Source organism: Chiloscyllium punctatum, chromosome 26 (genome assembly GCF_047496795.1).
Source record: "Chiloscyllium punctatum isolate Juve2018m chromosome 26, sChiPun1.3, whole genome shotgun sequence".
Classification (NCBI taxonomy): Eukaryota; Metazoa; Chordata; class Chondrichthyes; order Orectolobiformes; family Hemiscylliidae; genus Chiloscyllium; species Chiloscyllium punctatum.
Window position 1 is genome coordinate 26,064,568 of NC_092764.1, and position 17,754 is coordinate 26,082,321.

Genomic DNA, 17,754 nt, shown 5'->3' on the forward strand with positions numbered 1-17,754 from the left:
AGACCACAGAGTATGGTAAACTTTTTATAGACATACTGTTGCACCAAACCACTACAAGTAGTTCAAAAAGAAATAGAAACTGACCAACAACCTGGCATTCATGAAGGCACTGGAAAGATCAACAATACATCCCTGTTTCTCTCATCAACCCTGTCCAGTCCTCCCTCCATACTAACACCTGAGATCTTGCATCAATATCAGAAGAGCTGTCAAGCAACAGCTTGACATAATCACACTCATTGAAACATACCTTACGACCAATGATCTAGACACCATCATCACATCCCTGGCCATGTTGTGCCCCACTTTCAGAATTGCAGTTGCATGGATTCAGGAATAAGTTGTCCTGGTAGACATCAACAGTAACTCCATACCCCATGTCAAAACATCAATTTAAACGTGGGCTGGGAAACCTCTACCTATTATTTACCACATACCACCCACAGCTGATGAATTAGTACCTTATCTATTGAACATGGCTTGTAGCAAGCACGGAATGCAGCAAGGGCACTGAATGTACTCTGTGTGGGCAGACTTCTACTATCTAAACACTGAAGGACAAATCTGCCAGACTTTCAAATGGCAGGTGGTAAGGGATCAACAAGCGGTCAAAATCTATGAGACCTCATTCTCACTGATTTACTTGTGGAAGATACATCTGTCCATGACAGTATATATAGGTATGGCTAGTGTGTGAGAAGCTAGGGAAGTGATTGCTGAGCCTCTTGCTGAGATATTTATATCATCAATAGTCACAGGTGAGGTGCCAGGAGATTGGAGGTTGGCTAATGTGGTGCTACTGTTTAGGAAGAGTGGTAAGGGCAAGCCAGGGAACTACAGACCATTAAACCTGATGTCAGTGGTGGGCAAGTTTTTGGAGGGAATCCTGAGGGACAGAATGTACATGTATTTGGAAAGGCAAAGATCGATTAGTGATAGTCAACATGGTTTTGTGCATGGGAAATCACGTCTCACAAACTTGATTCAGTTTTTTGAACAAGTAATGAAGAGGATTGATGAGGGCAGAGTGGTAGATGTGATCCATATGGACTTCAGTAAGGTGTGCGACAAGATTCCCCATGGGAAACTGGTTAGCAAGGTTTGATCTCACGGAATAAAAATTTGAGTCACCATCGTGAATCATAAGAAACAATTACATGAAGTGTAGACTTATGAAACAGAATGAGTGACATGGAAAAACAAACTTGGCAAAATAACTAAACCAAATTTCAAGCTTTTATTCATTCAGCAATACATGCACTGGCTGTACTGCAAATTGCTCTTTTAATCAATTATCTTTTATGATGCTTAGATAGATTGTCATGGTCAAAATTAATTGAAGCTATCCAAGAATGCTACATGTGCACCACCTAGTGGTAGGATGCTGACATTAGCCGGAGTAAACAATTGGAACTTTTGGATCTTCAATTATAGCACAGAGGGCTAAAGTGAGGACTGCAGATGCTGGAATCCAGAGTTTAGATCGGAGTGTTGCTGGAAAAGCAAAGCAGGTCAGGCAGCATCCGAGGAGCAGGAAGTGATGTTTCGGGCAAAAGCCCTTCATCAGGAATAAAGCTCTATTCCTCATGATGGGCTTTTGCCCGAACCGTTGATTTTCCTGCTCCTCGGATACTGCCTGACCTGCTGTACTTTTCCATCACCACTGATATGAAATCATAGCACAGATCTCATTATAACTGTAACCTCAACTCCACTTGCCTGTCTTTTGTCTCATAACCCTCCCCGAATCATAGAATTCTGAATGAATTAGAGTGAATGTAGGGGAGAAGTGGAGAGATATCAAAAAGCACTGCAAACCAAAATAACATGACGGCAACTGAGAGAAATAGAGTTAGATGGATCAAATCTTCTCAATTCTTCATAACTAAGCCCTTGATTAACAGAACAAGATCAGTGAACTATCTGAAATATTTATATCCTTTGCCAATAATTTTATTGTTGTGGTTCTGTTTGCTGAGCTGGGAATTTGTCTTGCAAACGTTTCGTCCCGTCTAGGTGACATCGTCAGTGCTTGGGAGCCTCCTGTGAAGCGCTTCTGTGCTGTTTCCTCCGGCATTTATAGTGGCCTGTCTCTGCCGCTTCCGGTTGTCAGTTCGAGCTGTCCGCTGTAGTGGCCGGTATATTGGGTCCAGGTCGATGTGTTTGTTGATAGAGTCTGTGGATGAGTGCCATGCCTCTAGGAATTCCCTGGCTGTTCTGTCTGGCTTGCCCTATAATGGTAGCGTTGTCCCAGTCGAATTCATGTTGCTTGTCGTCTGTGTGTGTGGCTACTAAGGATAGCTGGTCGTGTCGTTTCGTGGCTAGTTGGTGTACACTAGGAGGCTCCCAAGCACTGAGGATGTCACCTAGACAGCGGACGAAACCTTTGCAAGACAAATTCCCAGCTCAGCGAACAGAACCACAACAACGAGCACCCGAGCTACAAATCTCCCAAACTTTTGAATAATTTTATTATTTGATAGTCTCCAAATGTGACTTCACCACTGCTTTGTATAGCAAAGATTTCCTAACCTTTATATTCTATTGTCCTTGAAATAAACCTCAGTGTTCCTAAATACTTGATGTACTTACAAACTAATCTCTTGAGACTCTCATTGCTTCGTACAGAGTAATTTCCTCCTATTTAAAAGTAATTTTACTATTCTTTCTGCCAAAGTGGACAAATTCACATTTTCTAGCAGAATACTGTTATCTGCCAATCTTTTGCCCAATCACTGAGCTGGTCTTTGTCCTTTTTACCTCTAGTCAATTCCCCATCTTAGTTTCAAGTTACCATGTCGGACTCTTCATCCGAATGATTGATATAGATAGTAAACAGCTGATGCCACACTGAACTTGTGGCACTCCATTACAGTTTGCCTCACCAAAAATAATCCATTCATCTTCACTGTTCCTTGTTTAAGAATCAATACTCTGTCAATGATATTTTGTTGTTACCTCTTAGAATACATGCTCTTTTTGCGTCACAATCTCCATTTCTTCTAATAAAAACAGGAAATTTCAGAGAATTTAAATTCTTTATTTCAAAATATGAACACATTAAAACTATGTCTGAAAATAACTTTAACAGTAATCTGGACATAAATAATCAAATTACCCAAACAAAAATCACAGCCCAACTAAAATAAACATTAAAATCAATCACACAGTATAGCAACAGAAAATATTTATTTCAAAAGAATATAAAATATTACCAGGCACCTACTCAAGTGTTTGGAAAAATCTAAGCAGCAAGCATAATGTCATTACCATTATACATTTAAAATACAATGAATGAATGAAAGCATACCCAAGCAAAATATTGCAAGATCCTGAAAATCTGAAGTAAAAACAGAAAATGCTAGATAGTAATTGGCCATCTGTAAAGCAAAAGTGTCAATATTTTAGGTCACTGACCTCTCGGCAGCTCCAAGTCTTCACTGATGCTACCCGAACGGAGTATTTTCAGTATTTTTTTTAATTTCATGGATTTCAGCCTTTTCCGTATTCTTAGAACAATTTTTACAGTTAGGTAGTCTAGCTTACAATGCTTTTCAGCATGCAGTTCTAACCTTCATTGTCTGTGAATACTTTAGTTTATACTAGCATTCAGGCACCACTGCAAGAAGGTTGTAAGAAAATAATTTAAAGGCATTAATTGTATATTATATTAAGTGATGGGACAATGTTTTAGCACTTGAGCAGCAACTTTAGTGTCACCATTGGAGATATTAATCGGTTTTTAAACAGATTAAGCAGAGCAAATTTCCTGATTGTTTTAACCACTTAAAATTTTCAAAACGGCATCCTGCTTTGGATAAGGAATCATACCTAATTGTGTTTAATCCAAGTGGCTAAAAAACAAACAGCAACCCATTGTGAATGCAGAGTGCACTTCCTTAGCGTAGAGTTCTTGCTTAAAATTTTGATAGACCACTGAATTCCAGAAAGAGTGATAATCTTAATATTCAATGTTGCTATTTTTATTAATAAGACAAACATTGTGTTGAAATTGATTTGGATGCATTTCAATTTAATTATGTTATAATCTAAAGGTTGCTGAACTAGTTAAAGCACAACTGGATGAATTTAGGCCACCTGCTGAAATTGGCTATAGCTTAAAATCAAAGCTACACCTTAAATTAAACAATTGTTAAGCATTTATGACAAGATTTTACATGTCAAAATAAAGTATTTAAACCAGATAACATGCAACTTCCACAGGACAATGAATATTTCCAGAAAGTTTAACTTCTGTAGGCAAACTCCAAAGACACTATTACAAAACTTGCGATTCTGGTCTTATTGTCATGAACATTCACAATGACCGTTTTGACAATTCAGGATTATATGGCCTATTCTTCTTTCTCCCACTCAATGATCTAACTCTACCAAGTCTGAACTGCATATGTTCAAGATAAGATTTGAAAGGTATACACAAATAAATTTTGCATATTGTTTTGTATTCCACAGTGAGGATGCACCAACTATTTGAGGTTATAATCAACTGCTTACTGAATTCAGAGTAGTCACATAACCAATATTTCTGCAAATTAATAAATATATCATTTTAAGAAAAAACAGGGCACACATAACAGAGGCACTTTTAAAATAAGGCCAGATTGTTTCAAATTCTTAGCTGCCTATATAGTTCTAACTTTATCCTTGCTTGGTCGGCAGAGCAAAGGAAATAAATCCATTTCAGAAATATTAGAGGCATGAGGTCCACTCACAGAAGACAACCAATTGGTTATCGAAGTGCATATAAACCAAAAACATGCATGGCTAAAGTATACCACAACTCTATTGTCAACTGTAGAAAAGATAAATAGATTTTGTCTCCTACTGTTTTGACCCAATTGCTTGTTGCACAGAAATCAGCATACTTTACTGAAAATGGCAGCCTACAGGAAAAGTTTACAAACTTTGCAGGTCATGTTCACTTCAAAAAAGGTACACAGAAGAATATTTCATCCTCACATGGCAAATGTTTTCTTTACATCCCATCCAGCTAGACACATGCAAAATTCTGTAAATCAATACTCTGAAAAACAAAATCCTTCCCAATTCTCTAAAAGATTAATAAAACTTCAGATGGTCACTGATCCTGCACATTGCCCCAGCATCAGCCAAGCTGGTCTCAGAATCAAGACAAATATACACAGTCTATCAGTATGGTTCTGAAGCTTACAAATCAGTTTGCGTGTATACATAATAATGTAAAAGGATAAAGGGGCTGTCTGTCAGAAAAGGTTTATCTCAAATTCAGTGATAACAGTCATGACTATGAGAATCTATATAGTTAACCCTTTAATATACTTTTTCTAAATTCAGACTAGCTTTTATAAGAGTTTAAAAGTGAAAGTAGCTAATCATTCTAATGTATGTATAATGAAAGTAAACGTTTTTGGCCATTATACATATTGTACAAAAGTCACGCAGGATCATACACAGTCCATCAGTTGAGATTAGAAGCCAACTCCTCTTTCAATTCCTTAGAGCAGCCAACCTGGTAAAGAACATTGAAAAGTCACAAGAGGATCAGAAAACAAAATTATGTATACACATTGTTTAAACATTTTAAAATTGTAAAGTTTGAACTATAGGCTACGATAAATAAATTTGTTTTTTTTCCACAGGATAAGGTACATTACTATGTCATTAATCATTTTAGTGAAACAAATAAAGTATAGAATATAGTATCCGACAGTAGATACAATTTCACAATTGGACCACACTTAAGATACCACAAATGTTGTTGTGGACAATAAAAACATGGGAGGTAGTATATTGACATGGATTGAACATCTAACAGGAAGCAGCAAGTAGGCACAAGTGCATGATATTCTGGTTGGCAAGATGTAACAAATGATTGCCACAAAAATTTATGTAAATGACTTGGAAGAGACCAAAGTCCTGTTGTTAAATACATAGATAACAAAAGATAGGTTGGAAGATAACATATGGACACTACAAAGGGATTTAGAGGGGTTCCACAAATGGAAAGGCTCAGTCAAATGAAGTATATTGTGGGAAGATGAGAGTTGTACACATTGGCAAAACAAAAAGCATATTATCCAAATGGTAAGGAGGTTGCAGTGCTTTGAGGTGCAGAAGGCGCTCTGTATTCTGGTACACGAATCAGAAAATATTAGAATGCAGGTACAGCAAGTGATTTGGAAAGCTAATAGAATATTATTTATTGTGAGGAGAATGGAGTAGAGTGCAGACAGATTATGCTTTAGTTATTCAAGACATTGGTGACACCACATCTCAAGTACTGTATAGTTTGGATTTCCTTATTTAAGGATGTAAATATGTTGGAAGCAGTTCATTGAAGATGTATTAGACTAATACCTGGAATGGGCTGTCTTATGAGGAAAGATTGAACAGGATTGGGTTCAGTTTAGAAAAGAAAATGGCACCATGATAGAAAACATACAAAATCCTGGGGAAGTCTTGACAGGGTGAATCTGAAAAGGATATTTCCCCCTTGTGGGAGAATCTGGAACTAGCAATGACTGTTTACAAACAGATGAAGCAGAGACTATGAATAATGTTAAGGCAGTGGTATACAGATCTTTGAGAGGCAAGGCAGTGAAAGGTTATTTAAATTAGAAGAGAAGGTAGTGTACTTGAATTAGCAAAGATGTTGTTATATGACTAAGTGGTTTACTTTTGCTTCTAAATTTGTATGTATTTGCTAAATATTCCTGAGCATTTAGCGAGTTTGAGGTTCTGGATGTAGGTTTGCTCACTGAGCTGGAAGGTTCATTTCCAGACATTTCATCACCTTATGTAACCTCTGGGCGAAGCACTGTTGATAATTCCTGCTTTCTATTTATAGGTTTGGGTTTCTTTGGGTTGGTGATATCATTTCCTGTGGTGACATTTCCCGTGTGATGTCATTTCCTGATCTTTTTCTCAGGTGGTGGTAGATGGGGTCTAACTGAATGTGCTTGTTGATATAGAGTTCCAGTTGGAATGCCATGCTTCTAGGAATTCTCGTGCATGTGTCTGTTTGGCTTGTCCTAGGGTGGATGTGTTATCCTTCCTTATCTGTATGTAAGGATACTAGTGAGAGAGGGTCATGTCGTTTTATGGCTAGTTGATGTTCATGTATCCTGGTGGCTAGTTTTCTGTCTGTGTGTCCAATGTAGTGTTTGTTACAGTCCTTGCACGGTATTTTGTAAATAACATTAGTTTTGCTTGGTAACCTTCCAGCTCAGCGAACAAACTTACATCCATTCCCGAGCACTTAAAAATTATATTAAGTGAAGATTGTCACTGGCACACACTGAAAGCTATATACACTAATACACATGACCCTTCATTTTGCAGACAGAAGTAACATAATTGCATTGTGCCCTTTTCAACTTAACCAAAAGATGGCAACCATTGTCTTGTTCACTACTCAGGACAGTGCCTTGACCAACCAAGTGATTGTTTAAATTTAGGAGAAAGTGAGGACTGCAGATGCTGGAGATCAGAGCTGAAAATGTGTTACTGGAAAAGCGCAGCAGGTCAGGCAGCATCCAAGGAGCAGGAGAATCGACGTTTTGGGCATGAGCCCTTCTTCAGGAATCCTGAAGAAGGGCTCATGCCCGAAACGTCGATTCTCCTGCTCCTTGGATGCTGCCTGACCTGCTGCGCTTTTCCAGTAACACATTGTTTAAATTTAAACAAGTTTGGTAGGTAACTGCCATGGCAACATATCTACCAGAGCCCATATTCCAATCTTTGAAGCCATTTATACTTTAATGAATTTTTAAAAGAAGCCAAACACAGAGCAAAACTAATGAAGAACTTGAATTTTACTGTGCTTTAAAAACAGACTTATTTTCAGTCCTTAAGACTTGGCTGTGGAAGCAGGGGAGAATTTGGACAGATAGTTAACAAAACAGTACTGAAAACAATGACAGTCGTATTAATATCAGACAGTGGGTACAAGATAGCAGATAAGAAAAGGCAAAAGGCCCTTGAATAAATGGAAATCCGCGTGGACAGGAAATAGAAGAGGCAACCATGATGGAGGTTGAAAGGGGTGGGAGGTGGAGTCTGATCATTTTATGGGAAGGACTAGGGGAAACTTTTTTAAAAGAAAAAGTCACCTTTAAACAAAATGATTAACAGAAGAGTTAATAAACCAGAAATTGCCAAGCTACAAGATGAAACTTGAGCCTTCTCGAATCATTACACCCATTTCATTGACAAATCCATTAAACTAACATTCCAAATACAGATAAGACGTCTCAATGGACTGTGGCAGGAAATAGCAAAGTTGTTAGATCGATTATAATATACATTTCACAGTGCTGTTGGAAATGGCAAGACAAGCTTATTCAAGCTAACGTAAATAAGATATTTACATTACTTCTCTCATGTCCATTAAACAGTTAGGTTTAAAGTCTATGATATGTTTAAATGTTATATTAAAACTGTTTAAAATGCAAGAGTCCCACATCTCCCACCTTTTTGAAAGCTGGTCTTCCTTATCCTGTTCACGTACAGAGGATTCACCAAGGGATGCTGCACCTTCTGGAAGTTGGTTTAGTTGGTCCATGACCTCAAGACCGTTCTCCTCTGCTATCTGCATAATGAGACTATCCACTTGTTCTTGAGGAGTGGTCAATGTCATTGCAGAACTCATCGAGTCCTCCATCACCTGCAAGTACAAAATTTCCCAGTTAGTAACAGGTAGTAATAAATTAAACAACAACTTGTACTTAAAAATACAGGCAGAAAACACAAGGGAAACAATAAGAACTATTCCAACTGTCTATTTACAATGAACTAAAACATTTATAGAAGAAAATAAATAATAGTAGAAGATCCAAAAAGATGCATGCAAATTTCAGATTTGTTGTCCACTAAAGTACTTACTGATGTGTGCACATCAAGGTTCTGAACCTGCTGCTCAAATTTGTCCATTACAGCTGAAATTTTTTGCAAGTCCATGGATTTCAGTGCCTTATCCAATCCTTGTGTTACACGTGCCATATTCTTCGTAACCTAGAGATGAGAGTGGAAAATAAGTCTTAAATCTGTCAAAAGGTTGATCCATCTCATGAAATATAGATTGTTACCTTGGCCTTGATTACTAATTCCTCAGCATGCTGTACACATCCCAGGATCCATTTTATCTACTTAGCCTTAGTGCACATCATTGGCTTTAACTTTTCCACAATTAAATATACACCCACTATACCCTCATGTCACAAGGAATCTAGAATCTGTGATACATGCTGAGACAACACAGCAACATTACTGCACCTTCAACAAATTTATAAATGCACACCACTGTTCACAGTTTATCTCCACCTCAATAACTACCTCAAAGGAACTTGCGCTTTCTCTTGACCTTTTGCTTCACTGGCATTCTAAGACGTATTATCATACCACTGCTGCTACTTAAAACATGAGGATTACTAGCCTAGCAGTCCTTGCATTGTGAAATAAGGTTTAGTAAAACAAACTATAATTTCATGTTGAAGTCAACTCAAGAACAATTGCCTTGAATAGAAGATTTGTGTAATTGAGGGGCAAAGAGGCAAGAAAGTGTGGCAACTACCCTGTGCATGCCAAGTCCCAGCTTGTACAACTGCTGCATATTCTTAACAGTATCAAATCCAGTATATGGAGTACAGTAATGAAGTTCTTTGAGAAAACCAGCAGTTATTTCATACCCCTTTCATCGTAACTGCCGTCTGCACTTTCGATGCTACAGCATCTACCCGGGAAGCTGTTCGTAACCAATTCAGTCCCTCGTTCTTCTTTCTGATTGCATTTTCTGCATAGATCTTTGCTCCTTCAATATTTTTTTGTTGAAGAGCCTTGAAGAAAGAAAGAAAGAAAGAAGGCGATTACCATTCTTATAATCCTCCTTCGCACTTTGCCACTTAAGACTGGAAGCATAAGGAAAAATATTGAACAGTTACAAAATAAGAGCTAAAATAAATTAGGTGGGTTAAAATGGATGAATTTTCATATTCCTTTAAGTGACACTTAAGTAGCATACACGTGACAGTAACACTTCAATAGTGACAATTATTTACACAGTTGTGAAATATAAAGTCAGTATTTTTGACAGTTCAACTTTATTTCCAACAGTTACAAGTAGGACCTACCACCAAGCAATGAAACCAACGAAATACTACCTAGCCTATCTAACTCACTCATTCTGGTACAAGATCAGATTTATAGGAATATGCAATATAATTAAGGTAGTTATATTTGGGAAAACTAAAAATATGCAAAACACGCACTAACCTTCTTCACTTTAGCTTGCTCAGCTTTGGAATCCTTTTCTGCTTTCTTAGCCAATCTCTCTAGCTGTTTTGAGGTAAACTGTAAAAGATTTAAAAGAATGATAAAATACTTTAATGCAATATATAAGCAAAGTAATTCTTCCAGTGATCAGTCTTCCCTCCTGCGTTTTTTTTGGGCATGGTCCCTTAGTAAGTTATTCAAGATGCAGTTTCCACATATGACCCTGAACAGAGTGGCAACAGTAATATAGCTTCAGAGCTGAGCCAGAGCAATTCAAAAACACAAATCTTGTTTTAGTGGCAATTAAAAGAGAAAGGATCATCAAATCCAAGCACTACAGATGGAGATAAAAGAAAAACAAATGGAGAAACTCAGTTAACCTGGTAACATGTGCTTCGGAACACTGAAGAGAAGTCAAACTGGACTCAAAACATGAACTGTTTCTGTGTCCAAAGATGCTACTAGATCTAGAGTTTCTCCAGCATTTTTTATATTTGAGGAGAAGAATTACTGGATAATGAATTCGAGTGGAAGTCCTGCCCCTTTGCTTTCCAATTGTAGGCACATGGTGCCGTCCCCGAGCTTTTCTGGTTAATATCCGCTAACTCAGCAAGACCAAGAATTGATTCAAGTTTCTAAGCCTGACAGTATATATATTTTTTCTCCTGGAGGGAAAAAAAGACAGGTATAGCCTCACAGGTCGTGGGCCCTAAAGGAGAGGTGGCAAAGCAGGATGAATTAATCAATTCTGTTGCTGTAAATAGGTTGAAGCCAATACACACATTATATATGTACACAATGAGAAAACCTACCACATTACTGTACTCTAATCACATCATAGGCAATGTGAAATTTGTAAATTAACAGTAATTTTTAAAGTAGGAGAAGCAAATTAAATTTTTGGTCCTTACCCGTAACTGAAACAAAGTATCTGTAACAAACAAAAACAGACAGACAATCACCATGACTGACATTTATTTGTTATTGCAAGTGTCAAACACGTACAACACACATTTAAAACAGTCGATTTGTCAAGGAGAAGGCATCTGTTTTCAAGTACAGCATCCTTTCCCAACCTCAGGACATTATTGTAAACTAATAATTATTAATGCATCAGCAACACTGAAGCAGTGTTCAAATCCCACAACATGAAGTTGTGAACTGGCTATAAGTACAGCCTCACAAATGTTGCCAAATTTCTCATGTCAAGTGGAAAGAGAATGAGGAAAGCAACAGTAGAAATAAATAAGGCCAATTCCATAGCTTCAGTACATAGATATATTGATGACTGGAACAGATAGTTCAAAACTTGCAAATTCTTCTGCTAATCCCGAGTGGGATATGACCAGGTAGATGTTGAAATGATGTTTCCTCTTGTGAGAGAATCTAGAATCAAGGGCCATGATTTAAAATTAAGGGAGCAGCCACTTAAACCGGAGATCAAGAAACAATTTTTCTGAGGGTTGACAGTCTTTGGAATTCCCATCCTCAAAAGGTAATAGATGCAAAATCTTTAAATATTTTTATGACAGAGGTAGATTCTTGATTACCAAGGGAATGAAAGATTATCTGGGAAATGCAGAAACAGAGTGGAGGTTAAAATCAGATTGGCCACGTCCTTATTGAATGGCAGAGCAGGAGGTTGAAGGTCCAAGTGGCCTATTCAAGGTCTATGCTCGTATGCATTTTGGATCATCAACCACACTGCAGATCAACATGACTCTATGTTAACTATCTATAATGTGATACAAATATGACTTCCAGCTTCAATCTAATAGAATCACATTGTCTACACAGTTTCATGGCTGGCTTTTAAAAAGATTCAAGTACAACTTATATTTTCAAAGCTAAGCATATCTAGATGAGAAATTAGATACCCAAACTCAGCCTTCTGCACCTCAGTACTTCAGCTGATTAATTCAAAATGCTGACATTTCTCTCCTTTATATCTTGATATACATTTCTTTAACTCAGATTTTTATTTTAGAGTGCAGACAAGTATTTGAATCTACTTACACTAGATACAAATAGAACTTCAGTTTGGATACAGTCTTGTAGACATTGTAGTAAATTTTCTTGCAATCAGCATAAATGTTCATAAAAAGGCACTATTGTAGTAACACAACAAATGTTACACTCGACCTTCCCATGTTTTCTTACAAGCTGAAGTGATGTCATATGTTTATCACCTCATCCCACTGGGTGAGGCTTCAGAAAGAAACCAGGAAGTGTCTAATTTGTCAAGTGGAAAATCCAAACAAAAAAAAGTCAGTATAAGTCAAAAACTGCAACATACTAGATTTTTTTTTCTTGACCAGATTACTTTCAATTAAGTCATTCTATGGTTCCAGGCCCATCAACTCAATTAGAGCTGATGATTTTTAAAACTTTCTGTTGTAGCCAGTGTTTCTTGTCCATCCCTAGCTACCAGTGAGAAAGTGGTCATGAGTTGTTGTCTTGTACCACTGTAATCCATGTGTTAAAGATTCAGAAATCTGAAACCACTAGTTAAATTAGTTTTCAGGCAAAGCTAGATGAACGGAGCCCAACAAGGGCACAATGAAGTAGTTGCCTCAACACCAGAGAAAGATCCCTCACTCTAAACATTACATGTTAAAATTATATAGTTCAACTGAATGCAGTTCAGCTTTTCACATCCAACCACACTCTATTGATTTACTATTTGCGAGAAGGCGATGGCCTAGTGGTATTATTGCTGGACTGTTAATCCAGAGACCCAGGTAATGTTGTAGGAACTCAGTTTCAAATCCTATCATGGAATTTGAATGTAATAAAAATCTGGAATTAAGAGTCTAATGATAATCAAGAAACTATTGTCGACTGTGTAGGAAAATCCACCTGTTCATTGATGTTCTTTAGGGAGGGAAACTGCCATCCTTACCTGGTCTAGCTTACATATGATTCAGATTTACTGCAATGTGGTTGATTCTTAACTGCCCACTGTGATGGGCAATAAACCAATTCTGGCCTTGACAGTGTCACCCTCATTCCATGAATGAATTGAAAAAAAATCAGATTTTCATGATAATGCTCACTAAATCCCCAATTGGAAATTGTTCACTTATGGACAATAAAATTTCACAATCTTTAGGTTATTATTTGAAGGAATCACACCTACTTAATCCTGTTAAACAATGCTACAAGTATAATTTGGTCAAGAGATTCACTAAATAATTAAAAATATATATAGAAGTGAATCATAGCAGACCAATTACATCAACCTAAAAAGGGTATCAACATGGCATTCCATTTAACCCTAAAGAGAGGTTCAACCCCACATTCTTTTCATTGCAAAAATCATTCATCCCAAATCCTAGATCATCCATTTTTCCAATACCTAGGTCCATTTGGAACTGAAATCCTCACTGGTACCTTTTTCACCTGTACACTCCATATTCCAAACCTGTCCTTAACACCCACTATAAATATTAGTCATTCTAAAGCTCTGCTGTCTATATCCCATCCTGCACCTGATGCATCACCCTTATCCTCTCTAATCTAGATCAGTTTCCCAACAGCTCAGGTTTAATATTCTTATTCCTGTTTTTAGATTTCCTCATCTCCTCCCTATCAATCATTTTTCTCTCTTACTGACAAAATCCTTCTTGGAAACAGCTCCTTTGGACTCTGGGCTCTTATGGATGTCCTATTTATTTCTATCCATTTTAGCTGGCTACACCTTAATTCCACATTCTAGGATTCTCTTCCCAAATCCCTGTTTTCCAGCTTTACGAGTCCTCTTAAAATAACTTCAAACAATTTTTGGTCACCTTTCACAATATCATGTTCTTAGGCATCAGGGTTAAAAATGATCAATGAGCCAATGTAGCACCTTGGCATTCTCTTAGACAAATGAACTACATGAAGGAAAGTTGTTCTTTGCAGTTCGCTGTGGCTTAATGGCTAGCATGCTGCCCTCAGAAAGGCATGGGTTAGCTACTCCCACAAAAAAAAATCAAGCATTTAATGAAGGCTGATATTGTAGTACTGAGACAGTGTTGCCTTTCAGATGAGGCATTAAGATGAGTGCCTGCAAAATTGTTGAATGTTTACAGCACAGAAACCACTTGTCCAATTATGTCTGTGATGGCTCTCTGCAAAAGTTCACTTTGTGCCACTGCCCTACTTCTCCCTCTGTTCAGACCCCTCATGATTATATTTAAAAAGTATACTGATGACACAGCAACCTTAACAACTTGGAATTCACTTGGAGGTCACCACTGATGTTACCTAGCCAGGTAATGAAACGTCTGGATATCAAACCTACAGCTCAGCGAGCACACCTATACTCTAAACCTCAACCTGAGCTACAAACCTTCACAAACCTTAACAATTAAACAAAGGATCTGTCCTGCCTAACCCTTAACCCTCAATCATTACATCAAACACAAGATAATCTGTTCTCCCAATTTATTTCTGCTTATGATGCTTTCTTGTTTGCAAGTTAACTGGACGACATTGTCTAAAAACTTCAGATGCAATTCATTACTTGTGAAGCAGTCAGGAAATAAGAGCCATTTTACAAATGGGAGCTTTTTTTAAACTTTTCACTTGAATCTCTCTAAAAGCATGTTGCATACATCTCCATTTTGCTCTCTCCCTTCACTTCAAGTACCTATTGCACAGGGACAGATGAGGGTGCCCCATTCTTTCTCACTTCCAGCTAACCACCCACCCTTCATTCACCCCCCACAACACATAAACACCCTCCTCCACTCTCTGCCATTACTCCCCACCTCCCCATTTTTTACTTGCCTCCTCCAGTACTTAGTAAAAAACAATGACTGCAGATGCTGGAAACCAGATTCTGGATTAGTGGTGCTGGAGGAGCGCAGCAGTTCAGGCAGCATCCAAGTAGCTTCAAAATTGACATTTCAGGCAAAAGCCCTTCCTGATGAAGGGCTTTTGCCCAAAACATCGATTTCAAAGCTATTTGGATGCTGACTGAACTGCTGCGCTCCTCCAGTACTTACCCCACCCACTCTCACTTACCAACCCCACCTCTCACTACCCTCATTTACTCCCCCACCCCCATGTACATCCCACACTCATTCCCCATCTTCACTGCTCATTTATTTCATTTCCTTCCCTTCCCCCGTTTATTCCCACCTTATTTGTTCTCCCCACCCTCACTGCTCCCTCATTTATTCCCTCCCCAATTATTTACTTCCCTCCATGGCTAACACTGCTAGATCTACTTCCAGGTTAACACTGAGGGCTGACAACCCCCTTCCACTCCAGCTAAGATAACACCGGGGCAAGGATAGAGCGAGTGAACGGTACACATGGACGCGGCCCGCCGCGCTCACATTTCCCAGGAGCTGTCAGGTTTGAGCGGACCTACCATCCATGGTCTCCCAGCGAGTGTCCCTGAGCGGCTGCTTCCTTCTTCCTGCAGGCTCGGACCCCGGCCTCCACGATCAACTCTCGCGAGGTTCCCCCGTGACGTCAGGACCACGCCCGCACGCCACATTTCACGTGACACGGCACGCGGGTGACGTCAGCCCCAGCGTCACAACGGTTCCTCTGACAGTGCTGCAGGTTGGTGGTAGGGTAATTGTCTTGGTTTACAAGACTTCTCCCTTCCCTCCCTGGTCGTCATGGGCATCTCAAGCAGCAACAGGAAACGTCGGAAGGGTAAAGTATAAAAGTTAGTCCACAGTTGGCACCAAGGTTTTGTTTAAAAGATTGCGCTGTGGTTTATTTTAAAATTCTTTTATTGGTGATCCTGTTTCATGTACAATTTTTAATTTTGACCATTGGTGTGATTTTTTTTAAAGCAGCTGGTGGAAATCTTTGCTTTCCTCTATAAGTTGCCTGTTTACATCTGTTGTGTTGCTGGAAACGTTGTACAAGCAAGGAAGTCAAAGTATCTAGGATAACTAGCCAACAGCTAAGGTTCAATGCTGCAGTTAACAACCAAAAGTTGTACGTCACTTTAGCAGGATGTAGTCCTGGCAATTTTGCTGTTGTTTGTAGTGTGAAAATCAACCAAATCATAAAGGCAATTAGCTTTTATCTGGACTAAAACTAAAATAAACTTGAATTGCCATACCAACTATTCCCTATCGTTACACTAGTCTAATTGATCAACCTGAAAAACACTTGATTGGACTGCACAGTAACAAGTAATATTTGTACCTCACAAATGGCCATTACCACTTCTGACAAGACAGAATCATCTTCTCTTGAATATTAATGAAGGTATTACCATCAATGAATTCCCTCATCAACATCCTGGGAAATTACTGTGGACCAGAAACCTAACTTGATCAATGGTACAAGTTCTATGGTTACAAATTCAATTACAAATAACCGCTTGACTCTATATCATCCACAAAATGCAGTTCAGAAGTGTGATAGAATAGTCTCCATTTCCTATGACATCAACAAGTGGAGTCTATTGTATCATAATAAAATAATAGTGAATAATAAAATCCTGAGGGTGGTACCCACTTCGGTCTCACGCGTGGGCTAGCAAGTGTCCTTCTGTTGAAATCCTAGGGACTATGACTCTGAAGCTGAATCTTATCTCATTAGCAGAATTGTTCTCTCCTTTAATGGTAATTTCTTAACTCACTCACTCTGTCATTTCTTTGAAGTGTATACATGGCGTACTACTGTAGAGAAGGAATATTAATCTTGATTCAAACTGGGCTGGAATACAAAGATGTGAAAGGTTTAGGAACATAGTAACATAGGAGTAGGTCATTCACCCCACCAATGGCCACTTATCATTATTATTTGGTAATTTGCAACTTCAGTGTTGTTGGGCCAAAATCATGGAACCTCCTGACAGCATTGTGGGTATACCGAAACCAAATCGGCTGCAATGGCCAGATTCTTGCTCGGCAGCAGTGAGGTGCTAGTTGATACTTGTTATTGATTGTTAAGTGCCTTTTTTAACACCACAACTCACGTCATTAATATTCAAACTTCTACTGCAGGAAACTCACCAAACAAGCTAGACATCAAGAAAATGGAACAAAGAAACCAGACTGTGCAGCTAGTGGATTCACCACTTGCTCTGATCGATCTCCACATTAGTTACTGGGTAACAACATCTTGGAGCATGCTGAACAAGCACTAGGTGCACACACCTTCATTCCTGGACATTCTCAGCTGACATGTATCAATCCATCATTGCCATCCTGCCTCTTCCACTGCTGGTTAACATTGCAATCTGAAATCACAGTGCACATCAACATCCAGCTTTGAAAGGCTGCAATGGGGATAATTTGTACACAGGCACCCAGCTCACAGTCTGCATCCCAAGACCAACTCGGATGACTGTGTGGAGTTTGCACATTCTCCCCATGTCTGCATGGGTTTCTTCTGGGTGTTCTGGTTTCCTCCCACAGTCAAAAGCTTTGCAGTTTAGATGGAATGGTCATGGGAAATGCAGGGTGACAAAGGTAGGGTAAGGGGATGGGTCAAGGTAGGATCCCTTTTGGAGGGTCAGTG

The 17,754-nt window shown here is 38.7% G+C and overlaps 1 protein-coding gene across 1 annotated transcript; it reads right to left on the reverse strand.

Annotated features, from left to right (window-relative positions):
- Nucleotides 1-3,019: 3,019 nt before the first annotated feature.
- Nucleotides 3,020-15,751, reverse strand: chmp1a (charged multivesicular body protein 1A). Its single transcript, XM_072595967.1, has 7 exons — nt 15,635-15,751; nt 11,181-11,200; nt 10,270-10,347; nt 9,687-9,833; nt 8,884-9,012; nt 8,472-8,665; nt 3,020-5,509 (listed from the first exon to the last, which is right to left on the reverse strand). Exons 1-7 carry the CDS (start codon nt 15,639-15,641, stop codon nt 5,488-5,490), a joined length of 597 nt encoding a protein of 198 aa, XP_072452068.1. The 5' UTR covers nt 15,642-15,751; the 3' UTR covers nt 3,020-5,487.
- Between the last annotated feature and the right edge of the window lie 2,003 nt (nt 15,752-17,754).

Excerpts from the sequence above, each read along its gene's own strand:
- chmp1a (XM_072595967.1), bottom strand. Across the intron at positions 9,834-10,269 it reads AGCAAGCTAAAGTGAAGAAG|GCTCTTCAACAAAAAAATAT; the intron begins GTTAGTGCGTGT and ends TCTTTCTTCAAG. Across the intron at positions 5,510-8,471 it reads GAAGACCAGCTTTCAAAAAG|GTTGGCTGCTCTAAGGAATT; the intron begins GTGGGAGATGTG and ends GTTCTTTACCAG.